The sequence below is a fragment of the Phocoena sinus genome, chromosome 13, assembly GCF_008692025.1.
Source record: "Phocoena sinus isolate mPhoSin1 chromosome 13, mPhoSin1.pri, whole genome shotgun sequence".
NCBI lineage: Eukaryota > Metazoa > Chordata > Mammalia > Artiodactyla > Phocoenidae > Phocoena > Phocoena sinus.
In genome coordinates, this window is record NC_045775.1 from 71,311,134 (window position 1) to 71,334,739 (window position 23,606).

Here is a 23,606-nt window from a genome sequence, read left to right on the forward strand (position 1 = left end):
ATCCTTCTTCATGCATCCCCCAAACTCTCCTGTTGCAGTTGCCAAATTGTGTCATCTTTCTGCTCCCAATGAAACACATTTACATTTGAGCTGTTCATTTAAATTGTCCTTACTACATTTTTCACATGTCCTGGTGAAATGACTGTAAATTATTCAGCTTTTTCTCATTTTGCTTCTTTACAGAAGCTGTTGTAGAGAAGATTGAGCATTTGATTGGGAAACTGAGGCAGGTAGATTGATCTTGTATTGCAGCTGACGTGTGGTGTGACCCTGGAAAAGTCACATGATATACTTGGGCTTCTGTAATATGCACACATTAATCGGATAGACTCTTAAAAGGGAGATATTTTACAGGCCAGATACTTTATTAGTAGAACCATGGAACCAAGGGTAGGTCAAAGGGGTTCTTTATTTTTATAAAAAGGCCTTCCCTGAGAGCACATAAGGACAGAATTGAGAGGTTTGACCTTCACTCTCCAGCCTCCAGTCCAGTGAATTGCATATTTTTTCTATTCCTTTTACCCTATGACACTATCTAATGATACAAGTCTAATTATCTCTGGCCCATTTGCAGGCCATCAATATTTTTCCATGTCTCCTTTATTTTGTGGAGGTCCTTGACCAGTCAGAAATAAACACTCGAAATGAATAAGTTAAAAAAAAATAACAGCATGGATAGGAGACACAATTACATGAAATTAGGAAACTTCACATGCACAGAACTATGTATATGGGTGGCTTGGATGGGTTTGCTGCACGGTTTAGGCACAAGAAAATATTTTAATCTCATCCATTTGTCTGGTGGTATTTGTGATGGTTAAAAGCGCTGGAACCTTCGACTTGCTAGGTGTGGTGCCTTGGAAAATTTACCTAACAACTCTGAACCTGTTTGTACATCTATAAAATGGGGATTAAATTTATGTCATTAGGTCATTGTAAGTATTAAATCCTTTAGCTGAATGCCTGACCCATAGTGGTTAGTAAAAAATGATTGCGATGATGATGATTGTAGCTATTGTTACTAGGTGTATATTTTATTATTAAGCATAATAATGATCACTATCACTTATTATTTTAGTTTACTTTTATTGTTTACCAGGCATTTTCATATATATTTGATCCTAGAATCCTGTGAGGCAGGCAGGGCAAGTAGCAGTTATTATCTCCATTTTATGAGTGAGGAGGTAGAAAAGCTCTAAGTAGCTTGTGAAAGACACACAGCCTATCAGCGGCAGAGTTAGGCCCCAAATGTTCAGGTCCCCTGGGTCCATATCCAGGTTATTTTTTTTTTCATTTTTATTTTATTGTTTTTAAAATTTTTATGGGAGTATAGTTGATTTACAATGTTGTGTTAGTTTCAGGTATACAGCAAAGTGAATCAGTTATACATTAAAAATAAATGAAATAATGCCATTTTTTCATTTTTAAATTGTATTTTGGCTCCTGAGCTGTAGCCACTTGAATACAAGCTCATCATTATGAGCCTTATGCTGCCAGGTTGCATTTGCCATTGACTCATCTACTGAATGTGCAAATCACTGCAATGTTTGGACACAGTACTATAGGTACTGTCATTTTCTCCTTTTTTCTGTTGAGTGAGGTTTTCCATTTTTTTTTTCTCTGTCCTTTTCAAAAACTAATGATGAAAAGTGTCTACAATCTTGTCATCTCATCTGTCAGCAGAATTTACCAACTTGCTGTAACTGTTCCTCGACACACTCCAGAAGAGTGAGAAATGAACAGATTCTTGTCTCTGTCCACAATGAAAACACCACCAGTTATGTGAAACAGGGTTTGCCCACCCCACCCATGCCTGAGTTAATAAAACATGGGAACAAAACCTCTTTCTTTTAATATTCCTATGAAAGAATATTGAACATCTGTAGATGACTGAGTAAATATTAATAAGGTTGATGTGAGAGAGAAGGAAAACAAGAGGGATATGCTAAAGCTCGGAAAATTACTAAACATAATGTGATATTGGCACCAAGGACCCCATTTTATGCCTGTCTGACCAATCTCAAATCTTCATCAATAACCACACCTGGTTAATTACACTGAGGTAGCCAAAGAAACCAGCAAAATTAATTAAAATATGCCCTTTTAGATGGGGAATGGACAACTGCAACATCAGTGTTGCCTGTGATCTGTTCCTTCCTTTTGAAAGACAGAGCCCTGGGAGGTGGTGCTCCTATGTGCCAGGAGGCAGGTTGTGGGTGACCATCAGCTTTCTGGCTAAAGACAGTAGAGCAGAGAATGTCACACTAATGCACTGTTTTCCCTTCCTGCACCGTCCTTGCCACCTCCTGTGTTTATCCTCTTAGAATTAACACGACATGGTAGTTTCGAGTACATGAGTCAAACTGCCTGCCCTAGAAGACGCTGAACAAGGTATATCCTCTCACATCTCAGTTTCCTTATGTGTGAAATGGAGAAGATCATGTCTATATCATAGGACTGTCAAGAAAACTATGTGAGTTAGTGTATGTAAAGCACTTAGAAAAGTGATAGGCATATGGAAGGCACTTAAATCATGTTATCCATTACTACTGTATAGGCTCCCAGTAGCCAAGTTAGCCACAGCTCCCAGTTAGCCAAGCCACAACCAATCCATTTACAATCATTCTGTACCCAGACAACCATTCTGTTTTTCACTTTCAATAGAGTATTCAATAAATGACATGAGGTAGTCCACACTTTATTATAAAAGAGGCTTTGTGTTAGGTGATTTTGCACAACTGTAGGCTAATGTAAGTGTTCTGAGCACGTTTAATGTAAGTTAGGCTAAGCTATGATGTTCTGTAGGTTAATGTATTGAATGCATTTTTGACATGATATTTTCAACTTACAGTGGGTTTATTGGGACTTAACCCCATTGTAAGTCGAGGGAGATCTGTATGCTGATTTTTCTCTTTTCCTCTGTATTTTTAGACCCCAGAAGAACTAGAGGACGATTCAGACTTTGAGCAAGAAGATTATGATGTACGTAGCCGGACAAGTGTTCAGACAGAGGATGACCAGCTCATTGCAGGGCAGAGTGCACGGGTGAGTGGACATCCAGGACTTTGGTTTGGTGCACAGGGGCTGTGTTCACCAAATTGGTTTGAGGGAATTTCTGATTTCCAGGGACCTGGAATCCCAGAGATTCATGGCTCAGAAATCTGTGCCTCATCTGGGGTTGTTTCTAGCAATTCACATTTTACACATTGGAAGTGACCACCACTGATTCTGATTCCTTCTAACTCCATTCTCTCTCCATAACTCAAAACATAGCAGCCACATTACAGCAAAACTTATGTGTATGGTGGATTTGTTGAGGGTTGGGGATCATGATTAGATGATTCAGTGACCAGGGGATACAGGAATGCTCAGTTCTTACTTTGGCACAGACACCATGTTTCTGCTTGAAGCCTCCAACCTTCTTAGCCACACAAAAGAAACCACAAATGGAGAATTAGAGTACTACTTTGTTATTTGTGGGCCTACTGTTGCTCCATACTCTGGCTTAGGGTCTCTGATAAACAATACCACATATTTTGAAATTCATTCAAGGCCATCAGAGTAGAGAGAGAACGTTTTTTCCCCCAATACCTATCTATGGCCAGGGCAGTAGCCCCAGATCTGTCTACCATGTGATTGAAAAAGAAATTACAGAGACATACGAGAAACATACCAGCTTAAGGTGTGGAGCAAGAAGCAACAGAAAGATCACCACTCTGGCTGACATTTGAATACCCTCGAACACTCTGTGACATTGTCCACCAACACAAGTCTTCCACAGAAGATTCTGGAATCTGACCAATCTTATTAGCTGGAGCTCCTTGAGGGTAAGATGTTGGTTATCAAGGCAGGTGGAAGGAGATAAAATTCCTAGGCATTGCAAGAGGGCGAGATTCTCCTCCCTTTAAAGGCTCAGTTTCCATAGGGCAAAAATAATCAAAGTATAGTATAACTGAGAATTAGATATTCTAATTTTCTTTGTTTAAGTTTCACTTAAAAGAAAATGAATAGAAAGTATGAGAAAGAGATGGTAATTTAGCATAGGGTTAAGAAACCCTAGGAAGTTCACACTGGCTTAGGAATTGTGAAAGAAGAGTAGGAAATAGCCAATCAAAGACTAAGCTTTATGTTGAGTCAAGAAAGTCTTTGTACTTAAAATCTTATTTCTCCTGACACCCTCATCCAACAACTAAATGATACAGAAGATGTGTATGGACATTGATAGGGGTAATGTGAGAGTAAAAGCCAGAGCATTGAAGATGCATTGGCTTTGATTTCAGACAGACTTGGTTTTGAATTGTGAAGCGTAGAGTGGGGACTATGCTGTTACATGCTGCTTAATTTCTCAGAGTTTCAGTCCTATCATCTGTAAAATGTAAATAATAGACTTGTTTGATAAGATTCTTCTGAGGTTCTAATTACTTAATATATTAAAATAATGAGCAAAATACTTGACATATATTAAGTGCTCAATAAGGGATGACTTGTCATCCTTTGGCAGAGAAATCTCTTCTAATCACAGGCTGGTGACAGTAGAAAAGTGCACAAAAGAGTATGAAGCTCCCTACTTTAAAAAATACCTTGTAGACTCTATTTACCCCCCCTAAAATGTTGAAAACAAGGAAGTTAAGCTGTGAGTCCTCTGAGCTTATGCTGGCATAACGCTAAACTAATGCATCAGTCAAGTCAATTCATCTTCAAAATTAACTAAAACCAGCATTTTTATGTCAATGACAAAGGGCAAGTTTGAGTAATTCACCCAAACATTAATCAATTCAAAGTCAATTTAATTGACTGACTGCAACTTAGTATTGATACAGCCCAAGTATCCATTGACTTGTTTTCTCAAAGACTAAGGCATATTGTAAAACCTTTATCTTATAATCTTTTAATTACCATCTTGTCAAAATGGCATGATTAGCCTCATTTTTTACAAGGAAGAATACAGCCCCATTATACTTCCATTACATTAGACATCAAGTCTGTTATGATGGCTGGAAACAAAAGTCAGATGGCACCTCTCTACATCATTTATTATTTCTTCACCCAGTGGGTGAAAAGACAATAATAGTCTTTTTCAAAAGATTTTTCAGCATGAGTGATGAACATGGGCCAGGATAATAAGAACAAAGTACCCCTGTAATCCAGCACTTGCTGATTTATCTTTGCGATCTTTCATGAGATCTGTGTGAGTAACTTGCAGCAGGCAGCATTAGTTATTGAGTCAGCCTATTTAAGCCTATAATTATATGATGACAAATCAGAGACATAGAATTATGGCTGTAAATTGAAAATAAGAGGGTGCACTGAATTGATGAGATGACAGATGGTCGAACTTTTGACCAGAGAAGTGTGTTAACTTGGTCGAAATTGTGAAGGAGGCAAAAGTTGTCTCTGACAGAGGCAGTTGCTCTTTCCAGCAGCCTGTTCTCTCCTGTTACTTTGTGTTCTCATTCAGAGAAATTCTTCTCTGAAAATGGTAAATTAATCTAAGAGGAGGTTATGGTGGGAGAAAAGAATTTAGTACCCACTCCAACATTGCTCTCAAAATCTGAAATTAGAGTGAATGTTTGTTTCCTTTATGTGTTCCTGTCTGCTGCTTGTCTACAATACTTTATGAGAGAGAGAGAGAGAGAGAGAGAGAGAGAATGAATGAAAACAATCATACCCTGATCTGATGAAATATAGAAATGATCAGGCCCTTTGTTCCTAAACATGACATCTTATAAACTCTTTCCTCACAAACTGACATAGTTAAAATTGATCAGCAACAACTCTTGGGCATTTAACCTTCAGGATAAAATATATTGTTTGGAGTCACACAAACCTGATTTGAAATATGAACTTGGCCAAGCTGTGCGGCTTTGGGGTAATTTTCTTAACCTGTCCCTGCCTCGTCTCCTTGTGTGTGTGTGTGCGTGTGTGTGTGTGTGTGTATTATATATATATATATATATATATATATATATATATATAATATATATACAGCATCCTACTTCATAATGTCATTAGGAGAAATGCATGATGAAATGTATTACGAGTTATTACATAATGTTAAGTTTAAGAAGATGATCATGATGCTTGTAGCACAAGGTAGTCATTCATTAGAAGGCTGACCAATAATTTAACCTGAAAGAGCTAGATAATTCAGACCATCGTGCAAGTTTTAATTTGAATTAATGAGACAAGAACCTCAATTTTCCAATTCACTTCACAGCCTGAGACAGGTAAAAGTCACCCACTCCTTAATTTCTTATGCTTATTATCCTGCTTTAAAACCAAGTGAGTAGAAATGGGCACATTAAATTTTAACCTTTTAAATCATTATTTATAAACATTTGTGTACTTAAAGCCTTAAAATGTAAGACTCTTGCTCTGTTTAAGAAACTAACATATCAGTTTGGAGGTCCATGGACTTTAAAAGTCATTTTTCATCTTGGGGTTGGAGAAATAATCCTTTTGAGATTGGAAAAAAGCTCTTTGAGATTTAGATTAAAGAAAAAGATTCTGGGCTGAGTGGTCGTTGGCTTGCGTCAGTGATTTGCACTTTCATTTAATAAATAAAGTTTAAAACAATCACAAAAAGTGGTTGTATATTCAAAGGAAAGGCTAGGAGCACGGAACAGGGTGGTTAGAAAACTTTGTGAATTCAAGTTTCTGATGCCACTGACTTGGGGTCCCAGATCAACAATCTGGACAGCTGTGCTTAGCTACACAGAAAGCAGCCAAAAATCTCAGACCGCCCCAGGTGATCACATGACACAAACAGAAAAGCTGATTTGTTGTCTTTCCCTTTGGTCATGAAAATCATTTTTCTCATGTTTCCTTAGTTTGAGGGAATGAACAATTGCATGTCATATATTTTGTATTCAACTTGATTTGAATGTAGCCAGCCTCTAATTTTTTTTTCCTAGCTAGAACGGCTTTTTTTTTTTTTTTTTTTTTTTTAATGCGTTACGCGGGCCTCTCACTGTTGTGGCCTCTCCCGTTGCGGAGGACAGGCTCCGGACGCGCAGGCTCAGCGGCCATGGCTCACGGGCCCAGCCGCTCCGCGGCATGTGGGATCTTCCCAGACCGGGGCACGAACCCGTGTCCCCTGCATCGGCAGGCGGACTCTCAACCACTGCGCCACCAGGGAAGCCCTAGAACGGCTTTAATGTGTTAACATTTCAAACTGCTGAGTTACATTGATAAGACCTAATTAAAACTCATGTGTTGAATTTTAATTTGATTAACTTGCAAATTTCACAGTTTGTGATCTACTGTTTATAGATAACCTTTTTTTTAAAATTTCAGTTTCAGAAAAGGTCAATTATGAATTTTTAAAAGCTAAGAGCATTTTAATAATATTTAGGAAACAACTTTACTTCATCGATAGCTACATAAGCAGAAGCAGATATAACGACTCTTACACCCAAATCACACACCATTAAGTGCATTATGCGGGCGGAGCACACCTAGAGTCAAAATTACATCTTCTTATACAAATCTGCTCTAAGGAGCCAGTTTTTCTTTGGAATTGTGCCCTTATGAAACGTATGTCAGTTCTGTTAACTTCTCTCAAAATATGTTGATGCAGTGAGTGGAAAAATGGGTAAGCAGTCAATCAAGTGATATGTATTTAGCTTCTACACTGTGCAGGATGCTGGGGACTCTACCCTCAGGAAGCTCAAAGAGAAGTCAGAGGTAGGGCATTACTCGAAATTAGAGAGTTAGAGCAAGGGAGTTAACATTCAAATGCTAAACTGCACAATGTGAAACTCAAGTGATACAGTTGACAGACACGTGTACACCCTTTAATGCACAAATTAACCCTTTTGGAACAATGACAGGTTTATTGCTAGAATCTGGAGATTGAATGTAGAGTATGGAGGTCTGTCAGGTAGTTTTATAGATTCTTTTACAGAGAAGCACCTAACGGATGCTTTAAATGATGCTAGTTAGGACTTGTGAGGTTTAAGTAAAACATGATTATCAATTTTGTATGAGGAGGACAGATGAATCTAAGACAGCATTAGAACATCAGACAGGGATGCTTCAGGAAACTTCTGCAAATCCAAACCTATCTCAAAGGTATTGGAAAAACTAGCAGCTTTGCAGTTAGTATGATATTGCATATGTGAGTTTATAACAAGCTCTTTTGTATATTAGCTATCTTAAAAAGTACTGTAAAATATTTTTCAAATATTAGTATTTTAATACTTTAACTATTGTATTTGCACAAGTCTGGCTTTTAAAATATGGATTGTAGTTTTTGTATACACACGCACACACATATTGTTCTACATAAGTATATACATACATCATACACACACACTCACATGCTATTTGTATAAAGTCACACACAAGCATGCACGGGATTTCATAGATGTGGCTGTCTATTAGTAAGATGTAACATCTGGGAAGCTGCTGGTTCAAGGTCACTTCATGCAAATCAGACAAGGCACCCCTTTACCCTGGGCAGATGAAGGCTTGTCTAGGATGCTCAGCCTGGTGGACAGAGCCTAGAGTTTTAGTGATCTTTTACCCACTGGGCTGGGACCACTGGGCAGTGTCTAACCTGCATGGTCCTGCGTGGTGATCCCATTGTGCACAATGGTTAAGTATGGTGTTACCTGACCTGGGTTTGAATCCTATTCTTATAGCTCATTAGTTGTGTAATATTCAGAATTTAATTAACTTCCCTGGATCTTGGTATCATCATTAATAAAATAAGGGTAATAATAGTATTAATCTTGTAGAATAATTAAGTAGATTAAATTTTTGACATTCATAAGCCTTTTAGTACAGTACCCAGTATACATGCCTGTGTTCAAGGAATCATGTCAAGCTTCTATTTATAGAGAGTCACATAGTCTCTGAGCCCATCCCTTCTCTTTGATGGCAACTAAGTAATAAGCTGGAGAAGCAGCTAGAAGAAAACTCATACAGAAATAACGATAATGTAATGTTAACAATAATCCCACACATGCTTACTTTCATTTTACATTTATTATTTCATTTTCTGTCCACCATAACATTTTGAGGTAATTGTTTACTATTCTTATATTATAGAATGTTAAGGATGTGATCCAGTAGCAATGAGGCCTTAACCCAAGTCAGTTACAGAGCCAGGTTGAGCCCAGTTTTTCTGAGCTTATATCCATTGATATTTCCATTAGATAGCAGCTACCTACCTCTCCTTTGAACAATTCACTCACATTAGGAGGAACTTTACAATATAGAAAGAAGGTTTCTTTGTGCTATTTACTTGTCCTTTGCAACAGCTGTCGGTACCCCAAATCATGCTCTTCTGGAGAATACGTGCATCCCAGAATGAGAGGGATATCAGTGCTGACACACTGATCCACGTGGTCCTTTCAGTGAAGCAGGTTGTAAATGGTTCTTTGAGGATGCATTGAGGTGATGTCAAACATTTCATTCAGTGCCTGCTACATAAATAGTGTCTAACAAATACAGTTGATTCTCTTTATTCATGGCCCTTATGTTCTGTAAAGTCACCATGAACGCTTAATTAGCAACTACGGAATCATTGCTCCTAGGGGAAATGCAGGGTTAGCTTCCTGAGAGCTGCTAGTCTTAACATTTCCTTCAACCCATCAATATGTAATCTTGTTTAATGAGTGTTTCTGTTTAGATACCTTATTAGATAGTTTTGGTTCATGAACATTGAGCTCACAGCTGGGAGCACTAAAAGTCATGCCTGAACGAAGTTCATCTAATACATGTATTTTCTCCATTAGGCACATTGCAGCCTTTTTGTGCTTAGAGACACAAGACAGCATTTCAGCACTAGGATTGGGGGCCAAGTTAGACAGCAAAACCACCAATAAAAAGTGCCACCAATAAAAAACACCAATAAATATGTGGAAAATGTGGTACTAAATAGATTGCAGAAAGGACGCTTCTTTATGGTATGAGTGCTGAAACAAGAAAGCAGAGAAACCCTTGTTTGGCCTCATCTGGGAACATGGTTGTCGATGACTCAAAACTTTGGCATCTCTGCATATGTCTGTGAATGTCTGAAAGCACCACAAATATTGATTTGGGGATTTCAAATAGATTTTAGAGAGTAGGCAAATTTGCAAATAAAAAATCTGTGAATAGTGAGAATCAACTGTAGTTTTTCCTTTTCTACATTCCCTTACCTAGCAACTATTGAAAATCAACCTTTGCTTCTTAATCCTAAATGTTATCCCATCACAGCTTCCCTGTACATACTCATAGGCTCTCCAGGGAGCCATGTTCGACCCAGGATTTCCATGCAGGAGGACTGAAAATAGATATGCCATCCCTGATGTGCCCTGCATAAGGGATTTTTGTTTGGCATCTAACCATGAATGGCTTCATTAACACTCACAGGACATCTCCCCATCCCACTTGGGATGCTCAGATATTCTTTAAAATTCTTTTCCTTCCCAGCAACAGAGGCCTGTTTTCTTTTTTTCTGAACAGATTTCAGTGTTGAAAGAGGTGCATTCTTTCATCTGGTAAAAGTTTCCCAAGACCAAATATAAAAATCGTCAGGAATAGATTCTTTTGAACAAACATATGTCATCACAGCGACAAAGAAGTTCTGTTACTGTCAATGTGCACGTACCTTTGGATCTCTTATTTTTTTGTATGTTGGAACAGGGACAGGGAATGTGGGGACCTTACCAGTCTGTGCTTTTGCATTCTTGGGGCTGGAGAAAAAGTACTTTCCAGAATGGTGGGACAGCCTATCATCCTTGTCAGGGTCTGGCTTTGCCATTAACTGGAGGCACAGTCACCCTCCTGTCTGTGCTTCTTTGTCACCATTAGTCACACTTTTTCTGTAACCCACACAGGCCATCATGGCACAACTACCGCAAGAGGAGAAGGCAAAAATAGCTGAGCAGGTGGAGATATTCCACCAAGAGAAAAGCAAGCTGGATGCTGAAGTGGCCAAATGGGACGACAGCGGCAATGATATCATTGTGCTGGCCAAGCAGATGTGTATGATCATGATGGAAATGACAGACTTCACAAGGTGAGGCCTGGAGACAGGAAGAGGAAGATTTTCTCATTAAAAATAACAGAAGCATAACAATGTGTATTAGCATGTGAAAAGCCTGCTGAAAAATTAAAAGACTACATCAAAGCAAGGTAGTGGTATTATAAAATTTACATGTGTAAGTCAAAGTGATCTGGACCTGGTTCTTAGCAGATAGGTCTTTTTGGTCAAAAAGAACAGATTCATTTCTGTAATTATTATTGTTTTAATTATCCATCCTAAGTCAGTCATAAAATCAAACCCCTGGGGCTTGGGTGACTCATTTTTGGTCTATGCTGTTTTGCAGTGTGTTTAAGTATTATTCTGAAGATAAGGTGTATGATTTGTTAATGCCCCTTTGGAAAAAAATATCTATCTATATATATATGTGTGTGTGTGTGCATGTAGACATGTAATATGGTTTAATGCTAGCTCATGATTTAGCATTAATCTCAGCTCGTATTTTATGCTTACACACAAAGAATCAGGTTCAACTCTCTGATTCTGTAATTTTGACAAGGAAATTAAACATTGTATAAGTTTTAGATCCTTTTGCTCTGAGCAGTGCTTTTACTAAATCAAGATACCAGTCAGAATTTTGTCAGGAGCCTTTTCCTCATCAGGGGTCATTGCTGTTTCTGCCATTGCATTTTTAGTTTCCTCTTTAAAGGGAGATGACATTTCTGCCCTTCCTACCACCCAAAGGGCAGACAAAGGGAGAGCAAAGCTCCATGAAAGAGCCCTGGATTTTTAGTCCAAATACCAGGTGATTTTGGACCTGTCTCATACTGTCTTTATTCATTTGTACAATGGGAAAATAATACTCTTCTTATCAACTTTCACAGGAGAGTTTTAAAATCCAAAGAGGTAATGAAGTTACAAATTATGCTGCCATATGAATGAAAGCTATCATTTTTCTGTAGATTTCTTTTTCTTAGAAACACAGACACACACAGATACATGAGAAAAGATGTTTTAATGATTCAACACGGTATTTGTTATTAAAGTTATATAAGATGTGTGGCAATGTGAAGACACTACCTTATGGGAGACAATTTTTTAAGTGATTGTTGAGTGCTTTTAATAAGAAAAGCCTACAGTTAATTATAGGTCATAATAAAATATGGCACATCTCTGCCTTTTTCCCTTTACCTTTTGCCTCTGGCCAATATGTACTAATGACATCACTTGGTCCTTTCTCCAAATATTTAAAAATTGTTTTTGACTTTAGTGGAATGACTTTAAAGTTATGAGGGTGATCTTCGAGATTTTAAATGTCATTGTATTCATTAGAAGTTCAAATTTGTACATTTGGCTGGTCTTTGTCGGTTTCACAGATTTATTTCACACAAAAAGTAATAGTAGGATAACTCAGTCTGAGCCATTATTTAAGTCTAAATTTCCTACAAATCAGACTATCATGGCAGCCCACAGTCATTGCTTTTCAAGCAAGGCCTGTGATGACTTAATTTGCTTGCTTTCAACACTATTCATACTTTATCTGATGGATATTATACAATCCATTAAGAACATCACTTGAACAAATAATCTCATTAATTTAAAATGAATGATGAATCAAGTCATGTTGCTAGTTTAGATCAGGGAGACATTTTATAATACTCTAGATTATATATAACTGTGTCAAGGAAGAGAGATATACTTGAGGGGGTCTTGTTAGATGATGTTAAATAAGACAGACTTTCTATCAGTCAAAGCATAGTTTTAAAAGTGAAAAGAGGGCCACTTCAGTTCCTGAGGGATTTTGTATAATAATTTTATGCTGATTTGAATAATGAAATGTCTAGAGTGCTACTAGTTATCATTTTTTTCCACTGCCTGATGAGTAGTTTTGTGCCCCTTTGTGAGGGCAAAGGGAGGATACAGTTAATATCCAGAGAAACAGGAGAGACTGTGAATTGGAAATGGAGTACAGGAAGCTGAGGTTTTGCTGCTGCCCCCATCTGCCATGCAAAGAGGTAGCTAATTTGAGCCTTTCTTTGTGCCTCTCCCATAAGTTCACTGCACTTGACCCTATGCATTATTAGCCTTGCATTTTCCACTTTAAAAAGGAATAATTTCAGCTCTATAACTCTAATGGCTCTTACGTATTATGTTCCCTTATTTAAAGGAAGGATATAGCTGAGTAGGAATTGAAATTTGACTACTCTCTTCAGATCTTACATTTAAAGGGTGTTTGGGTACAAGAAAAAAAAAAACTTGCATTTATTATTTTGTTGTTTTATTCTTATCAGTAGCTAATTCATTAATTTGATTCAGTAATCTCAATGATATCCACTCCATTATTATTAAAATTGGAGAGGTTTTGCCTCATTATTTGTGTAATAACTTCTTCATGGATAAAACTGATTATGCCTCATGTCTGTTTCCTGGTCAGTTCTTGACTTCCAAGAACTGACCAGGAAACAGTTCATCATCTCATGGTGATGGCATAAATGCTGTCCTGCATAGGGTGAATCCATACCTCTCATGTCACTTTCAGAAAGAAATAGCATGGGCCAGTCTTGTATCCCAATAACAAAAGGTGTGCAGATGGCAGCAGTTCAGGAAAGAAACCCAAGTTTAATTGTACAGCAAGGGACAAAGCTGTCTCTTGAGATCAACTGTAAGTTCTGATCTTGAAAGGAACTGGGTTCAGGCTAAAACAAAAAGCTTTCAGGGTACAATCTACTGCTAAAGTAAAGAATCATGTAATCAGCCTGCTATTCCCAAATTTCATTCCTGCCTTGGTATGGACACTCAGGGCTTTAGCCCAAGTGACAGCTTGACTGGTCTTCCAGTTCCAAATCTTGACTCTTGTCAGTTCTTGCCATGCCATATCTGGCCATTAAAGGACATCCATCTAGCTCCCTTTGCACCAAAACTTTCTTTCCTCTTTTCATAGAATAATATAAAAATCTTGAGTTTGCTATCCAAGGCCTACCTTTACTGACCCTTAGATTCCTTCTCAATTTTGTGCATATTTGTATTTCTACTTCAAGACCATCATATAAATGTTACTTCCTTGAATAATTCAACTTATGGTACTACAGTCTCACCTGATTTATCTTTAATCCCCAGATTAATACAACTTTTCCACTGCACTGTCTTTAGACCACTTCAGCTAATTGGTGAAAGTGGTATTTCCCAACTATGTTTTATGGACTGTGGTTCTGAAAACGGGCTTCTATGATTCAGTACATTTACAAATATACTCCTTACTTACTATATCTCATTACTGGAGAGTCACATCATATATTGATCTGTTAGAGGTACTGAGAAAACTATAGTAAATAAATGTTTTTAACTTGGATTAACTCAGAATTTAAGAATTCTGGGTACTGAGTACATTGACTCAGAATGCACTCACACATTGATTTTTCTCATTAATACCTATTACCTTTTCATGAAATAAATATGAATTAGTTGTTAAATTGTGGATAGCAGTAATGCAGTAATAGCTTTCCATGATTCTCTTTTTTTTTGGAAGTGACCATTTCCTGGGAAAGCTTCCAAATATTGACCCTTGTATAAGAATCACCTATTAGCAAAAGAGAGAAGGTTACATGAACCTATACAGTAGAGCCAATTCTATGGCTTGATATTTTTCCAAGAAAACTAAAAACATGTTCCAAATGGAACAATAAGATGGCTTTTGTCTTTAAGGTCACAAGATTCCTCAAAGAACCTTTCAAAATGCACAAAGTAGAGAACCTGATTAAGTTAGGGAAAGACAAAGGGTATAAACCATCACTTTGAGACTGGGAACTACAGCCAGTGGAACTAGTCCCTTTGTCCATACTGCCTTCCACTAATAGGAAGACTCAGACTTCTGATCTTTTCTGGGCAACATCCCTGGCAACACCATTCTCCTTTCTGTCTCTATGAATTTGACTACTCTAGTATCTCATATAAGTGAAAACATACAGCATTTGTCTTTTTGTGACTGGCATATTTCACTTAGCATAATGTTCTCAAGGTTCATCCATATTGTACATGTCAGACTTTCATTCCTTCTTAAGGCTAAATAATATTTCAATGAATATATACATCATGTTTTATTTATCCATTCATCTATTCTTGGGCACTTGGATTGTGAATAATATTGCTATGAACATGGGTGTACAAATATCTCTTTGAGACCCTGCTTTCAATTCTTTGAATATATACCCAGGAGTGGAATTGCTGGATCACATGGTAGTTCTATGTTTATTTTTTTTAGGAACCACTGTACTGTTTTACATAGCAGCTGCACCATTTTATATTCCCATCAACAGTGCACAAAGGTTCCAACTCCTTCCCATCCTCACCAAGACTTCTTATTTTCTGTTTTTGTTTGTTTTTATAGTAACTATCTTAATGAGTGTGAGATGGTATCTCATTGTGATTTTGATTTACATTTTCCTAACAATTAGTGGTGTTGAACATCTTTTCATGTGCTGATTAGCCATTGTATTCTTCTTTGGAGAAATGTATATTCAGGTCTTTTGCCCGTTTTTTAATCAGGCTGATTAATTTTTAGTGTTGAGTTCTAGGAGTTTTTCTATATTCTGGATATCAACCCCTTGTTAGGTATAGGATTTGCAAATATTTTCTCTGATTCTGTGGGTTGCCTTTGTATTCTGTTGATTGTGTCCTTCAATGCACAGAAGTTTTAAAAATTTTGATATAGTCAAATTTGTCTATTTTTGTTGTTGCTGTTGCCTGTTTTATTGGTGTTGCATGAGAGAAATCATTGCCAAATCCAACATCATGAAGTTTTTCCCTTAACTTTTCTTATAAAATATGTATAGATTAGCTCTCATGATCCACTTCCAGTTGATTTTTGTATATGGTATAAGAAAAAGGTCCTGCTTCATTCTTTTGCATGTAGATATCAATTTTCCCAATATCATTTGTTGAAAACACTGTCCTTTTCCTGTTGAATGGTCTTGAGAACTTGTCAAAAATCTGCTGGGCTTTCTATTCTGTTCCATTATTTTATACATCTGTCTTTATGCCAGTACTACACTGTTTTGATTACTGTAGCTTTGTAGTAAGGCCCCCAACTTTGTCCTTTTTTAAGATTAAGGAAGATTTTTTGGCTATTTGGGGTGCCTTGACAATCCATATGATTTTTTAAGATAGATTTTTCTATTTTGGCAAAATTGCTGCTGGGTTTTTAATAGGGATTACATTGATTGCTTTGTGTAGTATTGATATCTTAATAATATTAGGTCTTCTAATCCATGTACATAAGGTGTCTTTCCATTTATTTGTGTCTTTATTCATTCATCCATTGATGGACACTTAGGTTGCTTCCATATATTGAGTATTGTAAATAATGCTACAATGAACATAGGAGTGCATATATTTTTTAAATTAGTGTTTTCATTTTCTTCAGATAAATACCCAGTAGTGGAATTGCTGAATCATATGACAGTTCTATTTTTAATTTTTTGAGGAAACTCCATACTGTTTTCCCCAGTAGCTGCACCAATTTATATTCCCACCAATAGTGCACAAGTGTTCTCTTTTCTCCACATCCTTGCCAACGTCTGTTATTTGTTGTCTTTTTGATATAAGCCATTCTGACTGGTGTGAGGTGATATCTTATTGTGGTTTTGGTTTGCATTTCCCTGATCATTAGTAATGTCGAGTACCTTTTCATGTACCTGTTGACCATCTGTATGTTTTCTTTGGAAATGTGTCTTTTCAGGCCCTCTGCCTGTCTTTAAATTGGATTATTTTCTTTTTTGCTATTGATTAAGTTCTTTATATATTTTAGATATTAACCCCATATCAGATCTATGATTTGCAAATATTTTCTCCCATTCAGTAGGTTGCCTTTTCATTTTGTTGATGGTTTCCTTTGCTGTGCAGAATCTTAAATAAATAATTTGTATTAGGTGCTTCTGACAATATCAATATTATGTTACTTAATGAAACTGTTTTTGAAGTCTTTCTTCTTTTCCTATATTCTGGAAGAATTTAAATTGCATTGGGATTATCTTCTTTTTAAAGCAGTGGTCCCTAACCTTTTTGGCACCAGGGACCAGTTTTTGGAAGACAATTTTTCCACAGACGATGGGGTGGGGGGAGCAGGGAGCTTGCTTGCCTGCCTGCCCGCCACTCACCTCCTGCTGTGTGGCCCAGGGGTTGGGGACCTCTGTTTTAAAGGTTTAGTAAATTCCTCTGAGAAACCATCTGGATTTACTGATTTTTTGACCAGCTTTCTCTTTGACAGCCTTACTTATTTCTTTCATGGAAATCAGATTCTTTAGAGTTTTCAAAATCTACTTTCTAGCCAGTGTTGGTAAATTATATTTTCCTAGAAAGTTATTTCATCCATGTTCTCAAATTTCTTTACATGTATTTGAGGAAACTAGTATTGTAATACTTCAAATGTTCTGTTTTTTTTAAGATAATTTAAATCTTACAATTTTTTACTTTAGAATATTTTTCTCCTATTTTTTTCTTGATAGCAAGCTAAGTATATTTTCTATATCAGTTTTGCCTTCCTTTTTTTTGGAATTGATTTATTTATTTTCTGTGTTCTGTTATTTTCTAACTCATAAATCTCTTCTTATTTTTTTAATTTTATTTTTTTATTGAAGTATAGTTGATTTACAGTGTTGTGCCAATCTCTGCTGTACAGCAAAGTGACTCTGTAATAGAGACTTTTTTTTTAATATTCTTTTCCATTATGGTTTATCACAGGATATTGAATACAGCTCCCTGTGCTATACAGTAGGACCTTGTTGTTTATCCATCCTATATATAATCGTTTACATATGCTAATCCCACACTCAAAGTCCTCCCCTCCCCCACCCCACTCCTCCTTGGCAACCACAAGGCTGTTCTCTATGTGTGTGAATCTGTTTCTGTTTTGTAGATAGGTTCATCTGTGCCATATTTTAGATTCCACATGTTAGTGATTTTTATTAGTTTCTTCCTACTTTCTAAATTCTTGAGTCAGATGATTATTGTTTTTGTTATTTCTTGCATATTAATATCTGTAGTTATGGCTATTTGTGTTTCTCTGAGATTACTACTTTAGCTATCTCATCAGAATATAGCAGAAAGAGTACTAAATTGTGATTAGGGACACAGAGGTTGCAGTCCTTTTTCTCTCTCTTATCACTCTCTGCATTATCGTCTTGGGCAGGTCACTTCACTTCCTCTTCGGGTTTCAGCTTTCTCAATCAGAAAATGAGGAAATATTTGATGATCCCCAAATTTCTACATTGCTCTCTAGTTTCATGTAATACATCCCTGTCATCAACTTGTGATTCCAAACATTTGAATTGAGTCTGCAATGTGACCTCTAAAGTCTCAAAATTTTAAATACAATATAATAGTGAGTCTATGTACTGTAGTCTCTGGTGTAATCACAAAAGACATGCTTCTAATCATGCTTTAGCTGCAATATGGGAGTCTCAGCCTCAAACAAATTCAAGTCTCTATAAATGTTCTTTATTAACTTAGCACATTTTGTCAGAGTCAATCAACTGTTGAAAGTTATCATGAAAAGTTCATGAGAAAGCATTTCCTCAAGTCCTTTGAAATTCTTGGAGCAAACAAACACCAAGATTGTTAGTAATGAAAAATCAAGCATAGAGCAGCCCTTTGTGAATGGGTTAAGATGAAGGCAAAAGGTAACAACAAATATTTTGTCAGAGTAAGTTTGCAAATAAGATTTTCTAAGGTTTGGAAGTTACAGAGAAATAAACAATAATGAGAGTAATATTAAATATTAACAGATTCTGCATCTAACCTTTCCTTTAAAAATATAAACCAAAAACAAAATAAAAGTTTATTTAGAGATAATTTAAAAAAAATAATGTGAGAGCATGGGAGCCCAATTGTCCAGATTCTTTAATTCATCCATATTATATCAAATTCACATGTAAAATCTCTGTCCATATTTTAAAAATCTATACAACTGAAAAAAAATCAGTGTCTTTTGTGGAAGAGTTAATGTTACCACAGCAAAATTAAATAGCTTGCTTTGAATTTCCCTATGTACGTGTTTAAGCACTGACATGAACACAATATATTTTACTTTTACCTACTAACACTGAAAATGCCAGAGGCAAAATTAAGAGGGAAACAAAATGCCCTTCATTTACATTTATTTTCTAAAGTCATTTTAAGTCTTCCATTTTATAAAACATTGTTATATAACAATGGCAATCATTGCCCAATCTCTATGCATTCTAAATAAATCACTTCTGAGTGGTTTTTTCTCTATATTTTACCACATGTCTTAACTATAGGTTTATAAGTTTGTAGGCCTAAAAAATGCATTGATTTTTAGATGCATATAAGGAGACCAGTAACAATGCTAAAAATATAAGGATGAATGTATTTAGTCTATTATTTTATTTACCTCTCAAGAAAAGTGAAGAAAAATCATATCATATGCAACATTTTGTTTAAAGATTTATGATGCAGCATAATTTCTTTTTCCTTTCTAATAAATATTTAAAAGACAAGTAATTTTAAACAGTTTACCTAATTGAAAGCCTTATGTGAAAATACTGGGAAAATGGTTCAGCATAAATACATCTACTGTCACACAGTGTTCTGTGCGTCTTCCTTCGTAAGTCAGTCCCAGAAACATATAAACCAGCAAGAGTAAGAGCTCAGCAGATTTCTGAAATTCTGGCCAAACAGTTCTCAGTTATGGACAAGAGACAGTGGCTTCTTAAGGAGCCAAAGTGGACTTAAAAATATAATTAACATAATAATAGTGCTGAGCATGGTATGAAAGACAATGCATGTGCATTTATTTTGGCTAGCCTCTGATTTAAATTTAGAATTTATCACATGATTTGCATAAGCTTAGATGAGTTATTCAGTTTAGTCTATTTTTCTCTTCTCTAAAATGGGAATGATGATGCCTACTTGTTAGGGTTGTTATGAAGACAAATGTATATACAACAGCATAGACACATGGTAAGCATTTACATATTAAATTCCCATTGCTCTTGTGGTGATCATATTTTTTAAGGGACCACTGTTTAAAATATATAGAAATGCATGTAAAGAATAAAATGTGAGCATGCACATCCAAATAGGGAAAAATATTCCCTAAAAATGAATGCAAGTAAATTGAATTATTTACATGGAAATTGAAGTGAATCAAGAAAATATTAAAATTTCCTTTAACTTGGTCAGAGCCAAATCAAATACAAAAGCAGAGTCCTGGGCAAACAATATGGTAGGTGTGTCTATTTCCTGTCATAAAGTGGATTTCTAATTATGTTGTGTCTGTTTTTTCAGAGGCAAAGGCCCATTGAAAAATACATCTGATGTGATTAATGCTGCCAAGAAAATTGCTGAAGCAGGCTCTCGAATGGACAAATTAGCCCGAGCTGTGGCTGATCAGGTAATATAAGACAGAAGAGCAAGCACATGCTGAGTGGGGTCATTAACTAGCTCTTGCGTTCTGTAATGGGTTTTATGCACTCTATAAAATGCCCCCGAAGAATGAATTGTAGAGAATCGCTACCATTTTACAAACTGGCCTCTAACTCTGTGGAGACTGAGTTGATGCCAAAGGTGGGTTCAGTTCAGAGGGACTAGTAAATCCAATGATCAAAATTCCTTGAGAAAGAAGAGTACCCACTTTTTAAGAGACATAATCCACAAGGAATCATGGATCCTGGCTGTCCTCATTCAGAAAGTCAAATACACTGCACAAGGGGGAAGAAAAAGAAAGAACTTTACTTCTGGTTATAATTGATCTCACTGTAATGATGCTCTCATAATAACTTATGCTCTAGCATAAATGGGATGAATCCACATAGTCAAGAACATCCAGATTTCAGCTTTATTTTCATCCAGACCTAAAGGGTATCAGAGATTAATGAAATTCTCAATAGTATCTTTTATGCTTTTAGACTGAACTAAGATACATGATAAAATAGTTCACAATCTGAATGTTGAGTGTTTGAGCTTATTTCCACACTTTTCATCTTATTTTGCTGAATTGGAACTCTAAAATCCTGTTCTAAATATGTCTTGTTGCAATAATGGGCCATTTCTTTTAAGGGTACTTTAGGCAATATACTTTTCCAGATAGCTGATGCTCATCTCTTTAAGAAACCAGTGGCTTACAGTTTGAACTGTTTTAAAAGGAAAATGTCTTAAAATATAAATTAAGATTCTGAAATAGAGAATATTACATAAACTGCTATTTACATGGAGAAAATATTATGAGCATGAATTTGCCTACTAGACTACAAAACAGTTATGCTCTCTGGAGACAATGAAAGTTTTTGAATTGTTTCCTCCCCCGTAGATGGTCCTAGGCTCCTATGATTTTTTTTTTTTTACATTTTTATTGAAGTATAATTGCTTTACAATGGTGTGTTAGTTTCTGCTTTATAATACAGTGAATCAGTTATACATATACATATGTTCCCATGTCTCTTCCCTCTTGCGTCTCCCTCCATCCCACCCTCCCTATCCCACCCCTCCAGGCGGTCACAAAGCACCGAGCTGATATCCCTGTGCTATTCGGCTGTCTCCCACTAGCTATCTATTTTACGTTTGGTAGTGTATATATGTCCATGCCTCTCTCTCGCTTTGTCACAGCTTACCCTTCCCCCTCCCCATAGCCTCAATCCATTCTCTAGTATGTCTGTGGCTTTATTCCTCTCTTACCCCTAGGTTCTTCATGACATTTTTTTTTCTTAAATTCCATATATATGTGTTAGCATACGGTATTTGTCTTTCTCTTTCTGACTTACTTCACTCTGTATGACAGACTCTAAGTCCATCCACCTCATTACAAATAGCTCAATTTTGTTTGGTTTTATGGCTGAGTAATATTCCATTGAATATATGTGCCACATCTTCTTTATCCATTCATACGATGATGGACACTTAGGTTGTTTCTATCTCTGGGCTATTGTAAATAGAGATGCAATGAACATTTTGGTACATGACTCTTTTTGAATTATGGTTTTCTCAGGGTATATGCCCAGTAGTGGGATTGCTGGGTCATATGGTAGTTCTATTTGTAGTTTTTTAAGAAACCTCCATACTGTTCTCCATAGTGGCTGTACCAATTCACACTCCCACCAGCAGTGCAAGAGTGTTCCCTTTTCTCCACACCTTCTTCAGCATTTACTGTTTCTAGATTTTTTGATGATGGCCATTCTGACTGGTGTGAAATGATATCTTATTGTAGTTTTGATTTGCATTTCTCTAATGATTAATGATGTTGAACATTCTTTCATGTGTTTGTTGGCAGTCTGTATATCTTCTTTGGAGAAATGTCTATTTAGGTCTTCTGCCCATTTTTGGATTGGGTTGTTTGTTCTTTTTTGTTATTGAGCTGCATGAGTTGCTGATAAATTTTGGAGATTAATCCTTTGTCAGTTGTTTCATTTGCAAATATTTTCTCCCATTCTGAGGGTTGTCTTTTTCTCTTGGTTATGGTTTTCTTTGCTGTGCAAAAGCTTTGAAGTTTCATTAGGTCCCATTTGTTTATTTTTATCTCCATTTCTCTAGGAAGTGGGTCAAAAAGGATCTTGCAGAGATTTATGTCATAGAGTGTTCTGCCTATGTTTTCCTCTAAGCGTTTGATAGTTTCTGGCCTTGCATTTAGGTCTTTAATCCATTTTGAGCCTATTTTTGTGTATGGTGTTAGGGAGTGATCTAATCTCATACTTTTACATGTACCTGTCCAGTTTTCCCAGCACCAGTTATTGAAGAGGCTGTCCTTTCTCCACTGTACATTCTGCCTCCTTTATCAAGATAAGGTGACCATATGTGTGTGGGTTTATCTCTGGGCTTTCTATCCTGTTCCATTGATCCATCTTTCTGTCTTTGTGCCAGTACCATACTGTCTTGATTACTGTAGCTTTGTAGTATAGTCTGAAGCCAGGGAGCCTGATTCCTCCAGCTCCATTTTACATTCTTAAGATTGCTTTGGCTATTTGGGGTATTTTATGTTTCCATACAAATTGTGAAAATTGTTGTTCTACTTCTGTGAATAATGCCAGTGGTAGTTTGATAGGGATTGCATTGAATCTGTAGATTGCTTTACGTAGTAGAGTCATTTTCACAATGTTAATTCTTCCAATCCAAGAACGTGGTGTATCTCTCCATCTATTTGTATCATCTTTAATTTCTTTCATCAGTGTCTTATAATTTTCTGCATACAGGTCTTTCGTATCCTTAGGTAGGTTTATTCCTAGATATTTTATTATTTTTGTTGCAATGGTAAATGGGAGTGCTCTCTTGATTTCACGTTCAGATTTTTCATCATTAGTGTATAGGAATGCCAGAGATTTCTGTGCATTAATTTTGTATCTTGCTACTTTACTAAATTCATTGATTAGATCTAGTAGTTTTTTGGTAGCATCTTTAGGATTCTCTATGTATAGTATTATGTCATCTGCAAACAGTGACAGCTTTACTTCTTCTTTCCCGATTTGGATTCCTTTTATTTCCTTTTCTTCTCTGATTGCTGAGGCTAAAACTTCCAAAACCATGTTGAATAAGAGTGGTGAGAGTGGACAACTTTGTCTTCCTCCTGATCTTAGTGGAAATGCTTTCAGTTTTTCACCATTGCAGACAATGTTGGCTGTGGGTTTGT

The 23,606-nt window shown here is 36.4% G+C and overlaps 1 protein-coding gene across 2 annotated transcripts in view; it reads left to right on the plus strand.

Moving 5' to 3' along the window:
* Positions 1 to 23,606, plus strand: part of CTNNA2 (catenin alpha 2) — a 1,238,106-nt gene that overhangs the window by 1,163,947 nt on the left and 50,553 nt on the right. For both annotated transcript variants that reach the window (XM_032653512.1, XM_032653513.1), the window contains exons 14-16: positions 2,932 to 3,045; positions 10,830 to 11,011; positions 20,279 to 20,384. In XM_032653512.1, the coding sequence (XP_032509403.1) occupies positions 2,932 to 3,045; positions 10,830 to 11,011; positions 20,279 to 20,384 (402 nt within the window). The remainder of the gene's footprint in view (positions 1 to 2,931; positions 3,046 to 10,829; positions 11,012 to 20,278; positions 20,385 to 23,606) is intronic.